This window comes from Suillus fuscotomentosus, assembly GCF_016647785.1.
Source record: "Suillus fuscotomentosus strain FC203 chromosome Unknown F5891scaffold_14, whole genome shotgun sequence".
NCBI classification, from domain to species: Eukaryota; Fungi; Basidiomycota; class Agaricomycetes; order Boletales; family Suillaceae; genus Suillus; species Suillus fuscotomentosus.
In genome coordinates this window covers 694,534-713,467 of record NW_024539526.1, presented here as the reverse complement: position 1 = coordinate 713,467, position 18,934 = coordinate 694,534, and the positions used below count along the sequence as shown (strand labels likewise).

At 46.0% G+C, this 18,934-nt stretch overlaps 2 protein-coding genes across 2 annotated transcripts; both read left to right on the top strand.

Annotated features, from left to right (window-relative positions):
- Positions 1-12,748: 12,748 nt before the first annotated feature.
- On the top strand, positions 12,749-13,135 carry F5891DRAFT_897839 (uncharacterized protein; the record flags this gene model as incomplete). Its single annotated transcript, XM_041373401.1, has 2 exons — positions 12,749-12,853; positions 12,902-13,135. Coding segments are annotated over 2 exons (339 nt in total), but the record flags the coding sequence as incomplete, so codon positions are not given.
- Positions 13,136-18,418: 5,283 nt separating this feature from the next.
- On the top strand, positions 18,419-18,886 carry F5891DRAFT_1185830 (uncharacterized protein; the record flags this gene model as incomplete). The annotated part of the gene is made up of 1 exon (XM_041366600.1): positions 18,419-18,886. The coding sequence occupies one exon, from the start codon at positions 18,419-18,421 to the stop codon at positions 18,884-18,886; it is 468 nt and encodes a 155-aa protein (XP_041228764.1).
- Positions 18,887-18,934: the final 48 nt, after the last annotated feature.

Here is an 18,934-nt window from a genome sequence, read left to right as displayed (position 1 = left end):
TCTGAAATACTTGAGTGTCATGATGTTCTGATGTTCTGAGAGCATGTTGTGTCTGATATCACTGTCCAACTGTGAGTTTGGTGACCTGAGATTATGATTGGTCTGAAATCAGATCAGTCAGGTCATGCAGGTGTGTCAGTTAAATCAGGGAAAATCCAGGTTTCCTGATGTGGTAACAAGTGGTGATTTAGAGTATGAACCACATCCTTGAGATGATCTGGCCATGACATTGGAAGTTTGTCCCAGGATGTTCCTTGTTGCTCGCTGTCTTCCTCTATATTCAGTGTGCATAAATGTTTCAACACATGCAACAATAGCTTATTAGTTCCTTCCAAAAGACCGTTTACCCATGGAGAATACACTGCTGCAATATGCAGTTTACATTGTCGCATTTCACATAACACCTGTACTGCATTATTGTTGAAGTGCTTCCCTCCATCAACCATAAAGGTTTCCACCGGTGTAAACATGTTGAAGATACTATTGAGACTGTCCATTGTCGTCTTTGTGATGCCTGCCGTTCTATATTTGAATACCCAGGTATGTTGCGAGAACACATCAAGATAGACTCCTAATGTGCTATATCTGCCCTTCCCTTTAGGAAGTGCAAGATAATCGCCCACTAATAATTCAAATGGGTGCCTCCTAGTAATTGGTTCTAACAGTGGGTGTACATGCATTGGTCCAAATATTTTACACTTAGCGCAGTTCCATATAGCCTTCATAACTGATGCATCCAACTTCAGAATACAAATTCAATCCAACAATGCCATTTTCACTGCGTCTCTTCTCCAATGGCCTCCTTCGGTATGTGCTTTTTCCGCCAGAATTTTTGCTTCTTCCTTTGGTATACATTCTACCTTAGCTCTTGCTCTAGTTTCTGTTCCTCCTCTCAAACACCATAGTTTACCATCTTCGATAATGTATTGTGATGCCTGGTGTCTTGCTCGTCATTTTTCCCATATGTCTTTGTCTTGATCCAAGTTATAGATAGTGTTAATAACCTCTAAGAACACCGGTGTAGAAACAACAATACTGAGAGGAACAAAAGATGCTCCTAACTGTATCTAAAAATGTTGAAGGTCATGCGTTGCCTAGTTTGCGTTACTTGAGGAGACAAGCGCGTTCGACCCTAAAGGGAAAGCAAGTGGAGCGAAGATCTAGTGGTATGTGCTGAAGCGAAGCGCGAGAAAGCGCAGGTGCGCGCAAGGTACGAAGGCGTGGGAATGCGCGCGTGCGGAAATGGTAGAGAGACTAAGCTTAAGTGATAATATAATGCAATATAAGAGAAGAGAGATGCAAAGTGTAGACAAATAGATTTCTACTATGTTCTTCTAGGTAGATAGTGGGTGGAAAGTATAGTAAGGTAAAGGGAAAGTTTTTTTTTTAAGTAAGTACTGCTGGCGCTTATATAGCACGCTTAAGCGCAGTCATGTGGAGCCGAAGCGCTACCGAGTAGGTATGTAAGGATATATATGGGTGAGAGTCCATGATAAAAATAAAGGTGGAACACTATGCTAATAAAGGAAATGGAAATATACGCACTAGGGAGCTTGGTGGACAGTGGATGGATGCATCTGGATGGCTGGCGCTATAGGGCGCGCAAGCGTGGGAATGCGCGCGCGTGTATACATCGCAAAGCATGGGAAAGCTGCGCCTCATATAGGAATTGCTGTGGACAGTACACAGAGTGGTGCTGCGAGTTGGTGCTCTATACTCCCTTAGTGGAAACTGCCATATCACGCCATGAGAGGCATGAGTCTCTACATCTCCCAGGGACTTTAAATTCTGAGTGTCCCCACTCAGCGTGCGTGTGGTGAGGATGTCGCATGATAGTATGGGCGTGCGATGCATGTACAATGCTTGGGTTGTTGGGCGATGAATGCGCGAGTGCAGGAATTATTGCGTGAGGTGCAAAGCGCGGGAAGGTGCAGGTGCGCGTAAGGTGCGAAGGCGTGGGAAGTTGCATGCATGGCGCGTGCGAGGCACGAGAATGTGCGCGCGCATATGCACTGAAGGCGCAGGAATGAAGCGTAGCATGGTGGATTGCGAGGGTGACTCTGGTGTGAATAGTGCGCCATAGGTGTGGGGTGATGATGCAAGGGTGATATGGATGTGGCGCACGAAACATGAGCGAGACGCGCATGTACAGCGTGAAGCGCGGGAAAGCGCGCGCGCGCACAAGGCGCGAGAAAGCGCGTGAGTGTCGCGTGTGTTGTATTGTGCGTATGATGCGAAGTGGTGCGGTCCAAGAGCGATCCAATCCAAGTCCAAACCAAGTCCCGCTAGGCGCGCTAAATATTAGGTGGTAAGGTTTGAACAGTGTGAGTAAAACCATATGTGAAAATGCGAAGGAAAAATGGTAAACTTTGCGGATGTCCTATCCGACTTGTCTTCTTCATGCAGCTGTCAACATCTATACCTTCCTATAAGCAAGGCGCGGGAAGCGCGCATGAGGCGCATGGGCGCGGGAATATTGCGCACATATGCGCGCGTTCTAAGGTAAAAAGAGCATGGTGCCGCGTCATGCATGCGAAGAGAAAATAATACTATTGAGCTAGGCGGGCACAATCTAAGGTTGTTTTGTTGTTTTTTTCTTCTATGTTCTTCTAGGTGCTTCCTATATGCATATATATCAGTGTGTTATTAGTCTTTTGGACGGTGTTATAATGAGAAAAATGAGAATGAAAGAGCGCTGGACGAAACCCAGGGTAAAACAAATGATATCCTATGAACAGCGATGGTATATCTTTCTCTTTGGCACGCTGCTGAAGCGCTTGATCCTCCTCCTTGAGTGCGTGCGAGTGCGCGTGACTAGCACGCTTCGCGTCTCTTGCGAGCTGACACTTTACCTAAGGTAGGGTTGGAATGCGCAAGGCTGGCGCGCTTGGGGGGGCTTGTGACTGGCAGAATGAATTCCTGCACAACGCGCTGCAGGTTGAAGGCACGCCAATGGGAGGCGCTGCAAGGGGTGTAGGGGCGCCCTACAAGCTGATAGGGTGCGCGCGATGTGCGCGCCTTGGTGCGATTTCGCGCGAATTTGATTATATTGGCCAAACACGTGAGGAACGGCCATTTCCCTGCAAATGTGTTAGCGAGAAATGTATATAGTGTGGAATTAGGCGCAAATGTTGCGCAAATGGGCTGTAAGGGTGGTATATCAAGGCGCAGAAGGCGCATGGGCGAAAGAGAATAGTGCACATCAGCGCGCGCAGGAACAAAATTGACATGGTAAGCAAAAGCGCGAAGAATGCAAATCAATGTGTGAAGTGCGAAGTTAAAGGTGATAATAGGGGGGTTAGGCGCGTATGTATGTGTCAGGCGCGCGCCTAAGTTGCGCCTGGATGACTGATTGGAATATGTCTTGTGTTGAATGAAAGAAATGTGATTTAAAAGGGGGGAAATGATAGAAATACGATGGTGAGGAAACTCTGCTAAAATTATGACAGCGCGAGGCGCGGGAACGCGCGCGCGATCATGGCGCGTGAATAAGGGGTGGTGTGAAGATGAAGTTAAAGTGATTGGAAGCATCATATAGCTCCTTAAGAGCTTTAAACATGAAAGAGACAGAAAACACGAAACAAGATGAGGAAAAATATACAATGCCTCTAGGCGCACGCATTGAGCGTCCTCAGGCGCAATATGGTGCGCCTGAGTTGCGCCAGGGTCGCCTGAGACATGCTCTGCTTGGTGGTTAGGTGGCGTGTTGCATGGATGCTTTACCGGCATGCGATAGTCACTGGAAGCAAAAAGCACGATGTGCGTGTGATCGTGAGTGACATCTGGAATTTCCAGAGACAAACTCTGGTTGATGCAAGGTGCGACTTGAGCCTCTGATGCGATAGGAGGCTCCTCTATAGGCGCGCTAAGGCACAATAGATCTTTAGGGTCATCCCTGACCTCTGATGATGCGAGTGGTGATAGCGGTGATGGCGATGGTGCGATTGGCGAGGTTTCTTCCGTAAGCGATGCAATAGCGAGGGGCGAGCGTGTTTCTAGTGGTGTGTTAGTGTGCAATGGATGTTTAGAGTCATCCCTGACTACTGGTGATTCAATAGCGGTAGGCGCGCGCGATGTGATAGCAATAGGCGCGCGCGATTCGAGCGATGGCGCATTAGTGTGCAATAGATGTTTAGAGTCATCCCTGACTTCTAATGATGCGATTGATGGTGATGATGATGCGGATTGTGAAGGAGATGGCGCTGATGAGGATGATGGTGAAGAGGCGCCTGCAGTGCGCTTCTGGTTGCGCTTTGTGAGCGTGCGCTTGAGTTCGTGATCTAAAGTGATGCGTTCTGGTATGGCTTTGTGTGCTGGCGCAGTTAATGGTTGAGGTGCGCGTGAATCGCGCGAAGGCGTGGGAAGGGCGCGCGCGCGAGGCGCGTGAATAGGAACTGGTGGCCTTCTGTCAAGTACAACTTCTGAGGGTGCACGGTAGAAGAGTCCAGCTGTTGCATTAGCGCTAATGGTCGTATCCTGGGTTGCATGGTTCGCGTGATGGCGATCTTTGCACTTAGCCACTTTAGCTTGCGCTGTTGTGCTTGGCGCTACCACAGGCGCGCTAACTGGTGTGCTTACTGGTGCGCTTACTGGTGCGCTTACTGGTGCGCTTGCTGCGGGAAAAGCGCGCCCAGATAATAGGAACTGCGCAGCTGCAAAGACATCCATAAATGGGTATGGGTCGTATGGGTGGTGGTCAGGGAACTTGATCATAAGGTGCAAGCGGATTTGCGCCTGAGCATCACTAGGGATTCCTTCCATGAATAAGTGGTCGTGTTCGGCCTTTCCAATATGGTCTTCGTCCATGAGTGGCTGCATAACCTTCCTGAATACGTGCAAGTAATTGCTTAGTTCTGCGCAAGAGTGCATCGGTTTGTTAGCGTATTTGTGCGCGATGGCGCGCAAGTCCGCGAGCGCGTAGCGTCTTTTACCATCCCATCCAGGATACATTACCTTCACCTCATCTAAAAAGGCGCTGTAATCATCTACTGCTGCTTCAGGCATACCTCCCCATAGTTCATGATCATCGCGCTTAAGGTAGCAAATAATACCTTTGATGTGGTCGAGTCCTTGGAGTCCTGCTTCATCAGCGAGCTGCTCATAGGTGTCAATAAACTCGGCAAGGTTGTCTGTAGTGCCATCGAACTTGGGCGTGTTTGCTGTGCCGCGGATGGGCATTCTATAAGGCATTGCAGCGTGAAAAAGCGCAGGCGCCCGCGAGGCGTATAACAGGTGCGCGTGTGAGGCACAGAGGCGTGGGAATATTGCGCGCGCGCAAGGTGCGAGAATGCGTGACTAGAAGTTGGTTAACTTGTGATAATGCAAAGAGATTTACCTATATGTGCGAAATGCGCAGAACTAGATCTTGCTGACTGCTCCCCTCACGGTGGGCTCCAGTTGTAGAAACAACAATTCAGATGGTGAGTCTGAACAATGTTGGGTCTTGCAGAACCTAGCTGCTATTCGACCCTAAAGGGTTTCTGGACTAGGCTTAAGGCTCAGAGGAGAGGAAATATCATAGAAAACTACTGAGCACTCAGACTCATACTGGTAACTGGTGAAAAGATTGATTGCTTATGTAAGCTACAAAAGTGCCAACATAAGGTAAGGTAAAAACAGTCTCTACAAGCCCAGCCAGAAATGAATCCCTACACCAGTTCTTTGGCAAACTGTGTCTGAAGTTTTTCTATCGCTGGTTCTATTGACGTCACGAGCATCATGTCGTTCACTAATCCCGTTTGTGCTTCCCAATCCTCACTTACCATCCACTTACTACCGTCTCCTGTAGTTGGTGGTATTCCTTCCCATTTCTGACTGAGTCCATTGGCAATAACATTCAACTTCCCTGGAATGTGTCTTACATCCACAATATTGTATGCTAGTATTTCCCTCCACCGTGTGTGTGCCACATTTAGTGATGGATTTAATAATGTGTCCTTTAGTGCATTACAATCCATTTCCACTTCGATTGAGAAGCCCCAAATTATACCTGAGAATTTATCTAAACCAAACTTCAATGCCTCAAATTCCAATAAATAAGATTTGTACTTCCTTTCCATTGCTGATGTCCATTTTGATGCAAAACCTATTGGGTGTATATGTTTGATCCACTTCCTGGTGGGTGTCTGTACCTTAACTTTTTGTGACAAGACCGCCGTGAATCCTTCTATGCACCCATCCGATGTCACAATGAATACTGACCCATCATACCTTGGTGCTTGAAGTACTGGTCTTGCTGTAATAGCTGCTTTAAGATCTAAAAACACATTAGTATGTTCTATAGTCCAATATTGATCAAGTTGAAAATCAGTCATTGCTTTATGGTATGTGGTTTTGCTATATGAGCTATTCAGCGGGACTTTGAGTAATAAGTCTCGCAAAGGGCCTTCCTGTTTTGCATAAGCTCTTATCAATGATCTATAAAAGCCTGTGAGTCCTAAAAACGACATCAGTCCCATTGCATTTGCCGGTCTCAGCCAATTTATGATCACTGTAAGCTTGGTTAAGTCCGGTTTACCCCTTCTTGTCCAATTGTACCTCCTGCAAACTCTGTTTCCGATACACAGAATTTCGTCTTCCCTGGAGCTATTGAAAACCTGCACTCTCTGAACCAAGTGAAAATAATAGTCAGTTTGTTCATCATATCCTTGAATGTGTCAGCTGCACACCCTCCATCGTCCATAAACAGTTCCATGAAGTACGTTACCAAAAAATTGTGAAGCCTTGCCGCCAATACCTCATAGAATGTGGTGGGTGCTCCTGTAATCCCCATCGGCATTCTCTTATACCAAAAATACCCTCGTCCCTCCACATAGAACACCAGATATGGTTGCCACTGCTCTGGTACTTCAACTGCATAGTATCTGGCTGTGAAATCGAAGGTTGAAATATAACAGTGCCTGCTAAGTCATTGTTGTTTTGCCAAATGTCTTCTTGTATCATTGGTGCAACCTCCGTGACCTTGTTTAGTTGCGCGAAGTTTTGGCATACTGTTAAGACCATGGACAAAGGGTAAGACTGATTCTGAGGGGCTTGGCTTCAGCTCATGTGCTGCGCCCCTTACCCAAGTATGTGCCCTTAATTTCAGATTGGTGTCCGAAGAAAGTCTGAAGACATCCAAAGGATGTCCAAAGGTGTGGGAAACTTCAGAAGGACTTTCCAGATGGGTGCAAGTAACTTCCGGATGAATGCAGGAAAGTTCTGGAGGAACTTCTGGAAGTTATGATGAGGTTTCGTCCTGATATGGATATGTATAATGGCTACTCAGGACTTGTCCTGAGTAGAAGTAAACAGAGGAAAGGCTGCAAGGACAAAGTCCGAAGCAGAATAGGTCCGGAGGACTGTGGGAAAGTTCTGGATGAACTTCCAGAAACTTCGGATGAGTGGAGGATCAGATGAGCAGAGGATCAGAGGAGCAAAGCTCCGGCCTAGGGAGAAACTTCCTAGGCCTGAGGTGGATATTGACTAAGTTGGAAGACTAGAACTGATATGAGGACTTAGAGTGAGATCTAGTGTGAGGACTAATATGATATTCAGACTAAGGAACTACAGGACATATACAAGAGTTTATATACCAAGTGACTATCAGAAAGATCAATAAGCAAAGGTCCGAGGCTATGTACAAAGCATAAACAAAGTTATCAAATGTGAGTCAGAAATGAAGCATAGGTTAACAGATCAGTAATCATACTGGTAGTAAGTATAACCAAGGTACCAGAAACAAGGAATATTGGATAGGCTGTGTTAATGTTATATGCACAGGAAATGAATCAAGAAGCTTATCATATATCGGATAGGAAATGGATCTATACATCAGATTGGATTGGATTGGATATGGTCCGGACAAGATGCATGGATATATGAGATATGACATTAGGGCAATGGGACAAAGGGCGAATGATGCAGGCTAGCTGCAGAGGTATGGAGGTCCAATGTATAGAGATACAGGGGTCCGGAGGTCCAGATGAAGCATGGGAACATTGTCGGACATAGGTCCGGAATATGGGATATGACACATACTCTCCACTTCCTCAGTCCTTCATTTGAATTTGCAACTTTCTGTGTCTGCAATACTTCACGCTCAGGTAGTTCAAATGCTGGAACCTTCCCTGTGCTTTGACACTGATCATTAACTCTCTGTTTTAGCTCTTCTTCCAATAAGCCGTTCATTTCGTGAGCTTTCCGAGCTATGACCATTGTAGCCATGCACTTGAATAATTCTGGTGGCACCCGATCTATAATCCCCGCTTTCAACATCTCCTCTACCCTTTCATTGTAGAAACACGATTGCTCCGGAGTTAGTGGTCTCTGATGAGTGTGTAAATTGAATGTCTTGCCCTCTGGTACATGGAGATTTAGCTGTGCTCCTGGTATTATGTTGACTTCCATAATGATAGTGCAAATGAATCTGCATTATCCTTGACAAATTGTTCCAATTCCTGTTGTTCGGCCTCCATAAGATCATCTCCAATTGTGACTTGTCGAAGGATCTCTGCTACTCTCTCTGGTTTAAATGGGTTTGTGTGCCATGTATATATTGAAGGATCTTGATTCACTAATGGTAACTCCGGCAGTTCTCCCAGTAACTGTTCAGCTGGGTTCAGGGCTTCGTGGGTGGTGATCACACCAATATCGCTCTGTCGTACAGTCTCCCCCTCCCTCACGGCTCATTCCACCTTCCCCATCATCTGTTCTCCTTGATCCCTGGTTTGCCCACAGTTCTCCTCCCTTCGCCATAACTGCTTTACCCGTCTCTTGTCTTGGTGCCCTTGCTAATGTCCTATCGGCCTCCATTGTCCCATTAGAACATAAGGTGTGTACAAATCAACGATCTGAATTGTTTCTGTTGAAGTGGGTACAACTGCAACTGATGCATTATCTATACATTCATTGACAGGATTGGGGCATAGCATAACCAGGTTGTCCTCGTGCGGTGCCTCTCCCCACGCAAGGACTCTTTCTTTAGCTTGGATATTCCTGGAATGTTGGGTCAACGTGATATCGCTTTCTACGTCGACTCATTCTCTTTTCCCTCATTTCCTTCTTGAATTTCCTCAATCCAAGCCAATACTGGCTGTTGTGCATGACCAAATACTAATGCTATCATTGTAGCCGTCACTCAATTGAACATTCCTAAAACCTTGCTTACTATCGCTCTCCATGCTGCTTCCTTGCACGTTAACTTTTCCTGATGGTCCAGTGGTATTGGGCAGTTCCTCCCATTATGTCCATGCATGCCACACATGAAGCATTCACTGGAAGCAATCACTGCTGTGCCTGGTTTAAGCAGGTATCCTGTTTTGTGTGTGACCCTGCCATTCTCTCCCCATTTTGCATTCCATTGAGTTATTTGCGTAGCATACGCTGCGCACCCTCCAGCTGTATCCTGATGATATGTGTATAATGCTATGAGCTGTCTCACCATTGTCTTGACATCATCCGTTAGCACCAACTGTTGCAAGCCTGTTGTTGGCTGATGAGTGAAAGTTGACGATGGATGTGCTGTGGTCGTTTGTGCTGCTGTACATGTGATCGTGTTGCTACTGTGAGGTGCGTTTGATATTACTGAAGGATTGATGGACATTTGAAAAAGCTGGTTCTGAAGTGCTGCAATTGGGTTTTGTGTTATGTTATGTTGTTGTAACCGGGCTACATCTGTGCACAGTATATTGACTTCCAATTCCTGTTTCACATGCTGTTCTTTTTTCTCCAAAGAAGTCCTTCACAATGCTCGGGAGCTTCCATCTAACCTGCCAAATCATGGACATGCTTAACACAATTCCTGCACTTGTTGCCAGCTGCAATGCCTTGGTGGCCCAGGCCATGTGTGTCCAGCATTCATGATCATATAGCATGGTTTTCATTCCAACCTCCTTATCTGTCAATAAAAACTCCAGCAGTTCCTTCTCATATTCTGCTTTAGTCTTTTCCACGATTACAATCAGTGGCCAGCATCTTTTGAATGCTGCAATGAACACTGGCCATGTGGTTTTATCTGCCACCAGAAGAGCTTTGAACCATATTTCGGCTTGTGAGCCCGTCCCTAGGTAATCTCCAGATGCATCTAATTTGTCCGTGCTCATGATAATTGATTGCTGTCTCATTGCCCAGTTAAACAACTTTAAAAAATCAGCTTGGTTCTCTGATGTACGTCTGTCACCATTGAATATCTGTGGTGTTTCCATAGGCATCTCTTTCTTGGCTTGTGCGATCATGACAAACCTGTTTAAGTCGTAGTCCGGTGCCATAGAAGTTGATTTGAGCTGCTCTCTTTTCATATACCGTGGTAGTGGTTTGAAATTGAGTGGAATCAAGTCTAGATCCAATTCTGGGACCTCTAACTCTGGGAACAGGACATTGTTTTGGTCTTCATCTTCGAGACTGCTCAGAGGTGAACTCTCTGCACGGTATGGTGTATTTAGTGAGGATGCTCCGGGCGTATTGAGTGGAGAAGAAGCAATGGATGTGTCTGTTAACCACTCCACCCAGTTGGTTTTTGAGTGAACATTAGTTACTGCAAGTCCCATTGATGCTCTGGGTCTTAAGCTACTGGCCATCAGTTTCTGATGGGAATCTATGTAAACACTTGAAGTGAAACATAGCCCTTTTTGTAATATGTGCAGGTGTTCTGAGAACACCTACTGTCTAGCTTGGCCTTTTAGGCATAACACAACATAAAAAAACTGCTTTTACTTGTAATAAGGCTGCTGGTGTTTCTGAATCGAGGGTTCTTCCTTTTCTGATTGGACGATTGCAAAGAATGACTGTGATAAAACTGCGGCTGAGTGCTAATGCTATGCTGAGCACGGTTGTGTCGAACTTTCTCTGTTCACCATGATGAGATGGGTTGAACTGGCTCTGTGAGGCTGCTACTGGGATGAATGCTTATGCTACATGTTCGTGTGTGAATCTGCCAACCTCGTCTGACTAAGCTTTGGAAACAGCCGTGGGACTCTCTTCTCATCTCTCTTGCCCATGAGACCCCTAGTCCACTGTGCTCACACATCAAGGTTATTGATATTTAGGAGAGGTTTATGTGTTGTACAAAATGTGACAAAAATATTTGATATTTAAACTATGAGGGACCCCTTTGGACAAAAATTAAACTGTACTTTGTGCTGAGAAATGAGAGAGAAAAAGCTGTACTGGATCACTTTCTGTAGGCTTGAAATATGTTGATTAGAATATCATATCATAAATTTGACTATATTAGGAAGGTGTGCTGCGATGCCACTGTTCATTTAACACCCCATCTTGATGTATGGATATATCATTGTGGGCTATAGCCCTAAAACTGGAATACATCCATTAGCTCAATTATCCATTCTAAATGATACATCTCTGTAGGCTAGTGATCTATATGATTCTCTGTTTGACAGCCAGCACATTTGTCACTTTAATGGAGGATACCCAGGCTGCACTGTAAATGTCAAGCATCGTTGAGAATCTGAGATGCAAGATTGATTAAATCTGACTACACATGAAGGTACAGAATGATATTAATCAACCTCATCAAGATCTTCATAGGGAGGTTCATCAATAGAAGGTTCATTATCCTCCTGGTCTTCTGCACCATCATCCAAACCAGCACTTACCAGAACTCCCACATTAGACCACATCTCTGAGAAATGAGCAGACAAGGCATGCCAGATAGCAGCTTGGCGCTTTGCATATGCTGTCAACCCCTCTGTATCCTCTGACCAGTCCATTATGTGAAGGGTTGCTCGTTTATCCTAGCAGTTGGCTTCCCATGCGAAGAATGCTAACACACAGTGCATTTCTACTTGCAGTAGTTGTATTTCTTCTAACCATCTGGTATGTCGAGCCCTTGTCTTGTATCATTCAATGTGGAGTGCTAAATCGATCATAAAATGAGTATGACTCAGAACAAAAACATTGCTACATAAGCACTTACAGTCTTGCAGCCCCTCACTGTTATGTGACTCAGAAGAGATCCCATACGTAAGCCAGATCCATGACATGATTACTGTGCCCTGAGTCAGTCCCCCAAGGTTGCCTATTGGTCTGAGCTCAGATTTTTTCAATACCTGCAACTTACAATCCCACTTGACACGATCAAGGTGCCTTGAAAGGCAGATCAGCGCACTATGAGCATGTGAATACTTATCATGGCTGAGGACCAGCCACTTCTCCACAGCTTGGATCATCCTATGTGCGTGAGTGTTGGCACTTTGTCCACGTAGGTGTCAGCTTTTAAACTGCAAGAGCTGATGGTAAAGGTGTATATGAGAATGACACTCATACAGAGCATCATTGGCCTGTGTGGAATGTAAAGACCACTCTATTTGAAGAAGCTTTGAATCACATGTTGCAAAGTCACAGATGTCGGAAGGGAATAGCAACTGAAAATCTTTGGGTCTGGCAGAGTTGGGCTTTGGCTCTGGACAGATGCTCTCTTCATTGCTAGTTTGAGCACTATTGAGGGGGTGAATGAGGCCAATACCAGTAGCATGTAGTTAAGATACACATGGCATATATAAAACTTGAATTTCGGTCCATTCTTCAATCTGATGCTGGAGACTATTCCTGCATGTCAAGGTGTTTGCTTGCTGCTCATTCATTGCATGTTGACTTAAGTTCCCATTATCCACACAAAGTCGCCACCTACAAATGAAATCAGTTTAGTTTCACTCAAAATCCACTCACCACCTACTGTGCATGCTCAAGATCCAGACCTGTGCTGATAAGAATGCTCGGTATCAGCATATATCGCAAAACAAATCTTTATTTTCCATTCAGTAGTTGGAGAAACTGGCAGGTTGCCACATGGCTACTGTGTTCTGGTTTGAGTATGGAGAAGATTGACTCTTTCCTATCGCTTGACATGGTCAGTGTCTGAACTTTAAACTTGCTGCTCTCCCTTGACTGTAGGCCCTTTTAGATTGAAGATTTACCCTTGTCATTTTGCTTGGCCAAAGAACTTCAAGGTCGAGCAGAAATGCTACCCAGTGGTCCACATTGGAAGTCCCAAATCATTCCTATGTCACATCCTACTAAGTCACCTGTAATTCTCTATTGGTGTGACCCACTAGAGTGTATCGCAAGTATCTTCAACCACCCATTATTTCACAATCATATGGACTTCACATCTTGCAAGGTGTACACCACTGCAGAGAGGCTGTTGGAAACCACTCCGGAAGGAGGGAAACACTCAGAAACGGCACAGGACAAAGCGTGGACAGGTCGTGGATTGATGGTGCGGATGGTAGTAGATAAGATACAAGGCAGCAGTGCAACAGGAAGATAATCAACAAGGCAAGCAAGCACAAACAACACGTGTCATAAGCATCCAGCTTACACTCCTCCACCCTATGAAACACCAGCCTCCCTTTCTCCTAGCCAGATGTCTAACGCCTCTGTCTCTTCCAGTTCTCTCCTCGGCAGCCACTCGTCAGCCTCCGGTCCTTCTTCTTGCCACCGTACGAGGTATTGGGCACCTCTTCCCCTTCTTCTTTCGTCGACAATCTTTTCGATGAAGCATTCTATGGCGCCCTCGGCTGTCACGATGGCACCAGGACGTTTTTGTTCACGGTTGGGAAATAAGCAAGGGTCGTTTTGGTGGTAGGCGCGCAGTTGGGAGACATGGAAGGTGGGATAGATGTTCATCGTCTGTGGTAGATCATATTCATGATGTTGAAGCGCACACGAGGCAAGGCACGGACCCAGCCTTTTTGGTTTCTTTCGACGTGATAGTGTATGCATTGGTTAAGCGTCTTGTTTGTATGCTCGCTCACGCCGTCAGATTGTGGATGGAATGCTGATGACATTTTCAATTTGATACCCGTTAGTTGCGTCAATGATTTCCAGAATGAAGATACAAATAGCTTGTCTCGGTCTGATACAACTTTGAGTGGTAAACCGTTCTCGCAATACCACTTGTCGAAGAATAATCTTGCAAATTCTGGAGCAGTGATGTTCTTGCGACATGGAACTAATCGAATATCAGCATTGAGACAGTCAGTAATGGTGGCTACCATGTTAAATCCTTCATCTTCAGGTAGTGGGCCTATGAAGTCGATAGCGACTGAGTCACCTCGCTTGTCTGGGATTGGTAGCGGATGTAGTGGTCCTGGTGGCTTTGTGGTGGGTGATTTATTGCGTTGACATGAGTCACATGTCAGTATGTAAGCTTCTAGTAAGTCTTTTCGTATGTTTGGCCAGTAGAAAGACGTGCGGAGAGCTTCATAAGATTTGTCTCCTCCAAAATGTCCGAGATTGTCATGCGCAAGATGGTATAAGTCTTCTCGAAGATTAGCAGTACATGGAACGACGAGTCGGTCACTGATGAGAAATAACCCATCTTTCTTCTCTAGTCCTGGGAGGGAGTCGAGGAGACCGTCTAGCTTCGCCGTAAATGGGTCGTTAGGGTATTCTCATTTGATGGTCTCAAGCAGTGTCTTGTCCGATTGAATTGTAAGTACAGATGCGACCTGTGTTGTTGTTTCTGCGGTGTCAAGATCCAGATGCGTATTGTGCAGCGCTGTATCTGGTTCAGGAAAGTCCGTGCGTGATAGTGCATCTGCCGCCGCATTGTCAGTACCCTTCAAGTATACAACCTTAAAGTCATATGCGGCGAGAAACTCTTGCCAACGACCTTGTCGTCATGACAAATCCCGCTGGGACATGAAGCTTTCAAGTGTTCTATGGTCTGTGCGAACTTCAAACTGTGTTCCAAGAAGTTCTACCCTCCATTTCTTCAGTGCTCGTATGATCGCAAGTAATTCCTTTTCGTGTACTGGGTAGCGTAGTTCTGCATCTTTGAATGGTGAAGACTCAAAGGCTACTGGTCGAGCCGTTTCCCATGTCAGTCCCCATGATAACACTGCACCTGTGCAAAACTCACTTGCGTCAGTGGTCACGAAAACTTTATTGTCACCTGGTTCATCATGGTTGATAGTCGTCAGTACTCGACGAGAGATTACCAGTTCCTTGATTGCGCGGAATGCGGCATCATGTTCTGCCGACCAGCCGGGCCATTATAGATCAACTGCCTTCATTGTCAGTCCGTTCAGCACACGCGTATACTCGGCAAGATTGGGGAGGAAATCTGCAACATAGCATACTAGGCCAAGGAATGCGCGAACTTCGTTTGCGCTCCTTGGAGCCGGCCAGTTGATAATACGAGAGATTTTGGATGGGTCTGCCTCGATACCTTGGTCCGATATGACATGGCCGAGAAAATGCACCTCCGTTGTGAAAAGGCATGTTTTCTTGGGGGAGCAAAAGAGTGACGCTGCACGTAGTGCTTCCAATACTGCATTGACGTTCAGTACATGTTCCTCAACAGTCTGTGACCAAATGATAATGTCATCCAGGTAAACATGACAAATTTTACTGATCAGTGGATGGAGTGCTGCCACCATTTGACATTGATGTGTTGCCGGCGCGTTGCGCACGCCCATTGGCATGACGCACCACTTGTGTAGTCCAAAAGGTGTGTGTACAGCAAGTAGGTGTCTGTCGTCAGGGTGGACCTTTGTTTGAAAGAACAAGTTAGTCATATCCATTTTCCCGAAAATTTTCCCTTTAGTGCAATCCATCAGGATCTCGTTGATTCTCGGTAAAGGGAAATTATCCGGCACGGTATTGGCATTAAGCACTCGAAAGTCGTTTACCCATCTGGGTAATACCGTTGGGTCTGCTTTTGGGATGATGAATGACGGGGCTGAATGCTGAGATGAAGATGGTTGTATCCGTCCAGCATCGAGATGTTGTTGTAGCAGGGTGTGCCACGATTCTCGGTACTTGCGTGGGCAGTTGTAGCCTCGCATCTGAATTACTTGATTCGTGTCTCGAAGTTTGATGCGATAATAAACATCATCTGGTAAGTCGTCAATGTGTGGAATATCCACAGGGAAACAATCCGCGAAACGAGTCTTAGCGTCAATATTTAGTTGCGCAAGCTTTTCCTCAAACGCTAAGCTTTCTATCCTCTTCTGTAACACTGCGCCAATGTTGACCGGTTGGATCGTCTTGCATTTGTCCTCGATCTTGGTTTGCTGTGTGACAAGAATGTCCTTCAATTCGAGTGCGAGTGATTTCCGGTACACATTGACTTGGGCGACAGAAGGAGTAACAGGCGGTGGTACAGGTAAAAAGGAAGGAAGTGAAGGGGGGTTTAATAAGTCGTACAAGGAATCTTTTACAATACAAGTGCGTAATTCGTGGTCGATAACAATGCAATTATGAGAAAGAAAAGGGCCACCAAGGAGAAGGGAAGTGCACAAATTCGGTGCGATAACAGCCTTTATGGTCCGTGAAGTCCAGTCACAATTAATTGAAGTGGGCTTAATTCTAATGTATTCATGGAGGGAAAAAGGGGGGGAGTTCGTGTCTGATTGCATGGCTACCATCGCAGGAATTGGAATGTGCAATTTTCGACGTCGTAACCCAAGCTTCCTGACGAGAGCATCATCAATCAGAACTAGGGAAGAACCGTCATCAATTAGCGCAGATACAGAAACAGAAAACAGAGAAACAGAGCCAATAAGTGAACATTGCCACATAAGCTGTGGTGTGGTTAAAGGCACTGAAGATGAGGGGTTTTCAGATTCGGAGGATGTAGGAGAAGCAGGCGAAACAGCGTCAACTGGGAATGAAGACTGTATTTCAACATACTCTTCTCCCGAGTCTGTACCGTTGCCAAGGACAGCAGACGGCATTACAACAGCAGCAACAGCTTCCACAGATGCAATGGTTGACATTTTCGAGGACTTGTTCTTGCGGTTGGCAGCCATAGCCTCTGTCAATGTCTTGTAGGTAGCGCCGTCAGGGAAACCGTTCTTGCAGTCTTTGGAGCGGCAAGTGACGTAGAAGCGTCTGCACTTGAAACACCCTTCATGTTTGTTAAGTAGCGCTCTTTCGTTCTCGGTGAGGGCTGGGAGACGAGTGTACGTTTTGGATGTCGCGTCTGATGATTGGCCAGCTTTCAGGTTGTTTGTACGCACGCCGAAGGGTTGTTTGTTCCTGGAGAGAAAGGCCGCATTGATAGCTTCCTTTTGCCTTGCGACAGTGCGTAAGTGTTTATCGTCGAGACACTTTACTTTCTCCATCCATTTTTTTAAATCAACCTCGTCATGAACTCCCTCATGTCTGCAATCTGCGGAGAGGTCGTCATTCATGTTGGCCTCCAATTGGTTTCGCATGAGGGTCTTTGAGAAATAGCAAGTCTCTCCCGTCAAAAGCGCGTTGGTGCTTTGGAGTTCTGCCGCCCATTCGGTGAAGGGCCTTGTCCCTTGGGACGAGCTGAGCAGTTTCTTGTGCACCTGCGCTGCCCAATCAGAATCAAGCCAGTTCGCTCGAAAGTCTTTCATGTAGTCTGCAAAGGACATTGCGTCCAGGGCCACATGATTAGTCATGTACCAATCCTGAAGCCGCGGGTCTAGCATGCCCCAAGCGACTTTCTTCACTTGTACGTCTTCAGCTACTTCCTTGTGAGTAAAGTAGTTCTGGCATGCCATATCCCAGGCTCGAACGACCTCTGGTGTGAGTTCGCTGGCCGTGAGAGTTGGTGGCTTCGTGCATGCCGACTGCTCAACTCTTGCGGTCTTCATGTGGGTATATGCGCGTGGTTCGAACATGAAATTGAAGTAGGAACCGTCGGATGAAGACGAAGATGATGAGTCTGGTGAGGGTGCACGTGGTGTTTGCGAGGGTAACATCTCGGTATTTAAGGTTGAGTTATCCCCAGCTTTTGCTCTAGCGCGAGTGAGAGGGGCAACTGTCCCTTTCGGCAGTACCTTTTTGTAAGGCACGATGTCTGTGTGTACCAGTGACCTTTTAAGGACCACTTTTGTATAGCGGGAAGGCGGCAGGTACGGTTTGATATATGGCGGTAACAGGGATCAGCAACGATGACAGTGTTGAACACTGTGGAGATTTCGACTTAGTCGAACACTTAAAAAAAAGTGGACACCACTCCGGAAGGAGTGAAACACTCAGAAACGGCACAGGACAAAGTGTGGACAGGTTGTGGATTGACGGTGTGGATGGTAGTAGATAAGATACAAGGCAGCAGCGCAACAGGAAGATAATCAACAAGGCAAGCAAGCACAAACAACGCGCGTCATAAGCATCCAGCTTACACTGTGTCACATCTATACTGAATGGATGATGGGAAATGACGCTTGGGACATGCAAGTGCATAACAAATTGAATTTCAATGTGTTTGACTAATGTATTTTTGAAGTCAGCAATACCACACGGTGCAACTCTTCTTGGTACTATCCTATCATCCAACAAAACGAACATTACTGCCTTAACAGGCAATCATGTAGCTCATCTACTTCTTATTAGCTTGGTCAATATACATATGAATACATGACTCAAATCTTCATCAAGTTCTTTCGTTCTCACTGCCTTACTGCTGGTCCTGAAGTTTATTTATAAGAGGAAGCAGATGAAAGGTGTATTGGAGGATCGCCTCATACACCAATGTCTAGACATTGTTCTCAAATCACTCAAGCAGGCTGCTCGAAAGGGCATCATGTTATCTGACCCCATTGGGCAGAGTCGTTACTGTTTCACTGCACTGGCAAGTTATATTGCTGACACCCCGGAAGCCATGATGCTGGAGACTGTCGGTGGAAAGATGTCACCAGTGACCATGGCAATGTACAAGCATTTTGGGGATGACTTCCAGCATGAACCCCGCATGAAATCAATGACTCTTGCGCAGCTTGCCATTGTCCACTCACATGCCAATCTCCTTGACCTTGAGGCTTTCTTCTGTGAAGTGCAGAAGTTTTGTCTGAATGGTGTTGCCAAACTGTTCTTTCAGGACTGGATACTCGCAGAGCCCTCCCATTTCTTTACACCAGAATCCCTACACCACTTGCATAAGGAATTTTTCGACCACAATGCATAATGGCTCATCTGTGCTGTTGGAGAATCCAAGATCAATTTCTGATTTTCC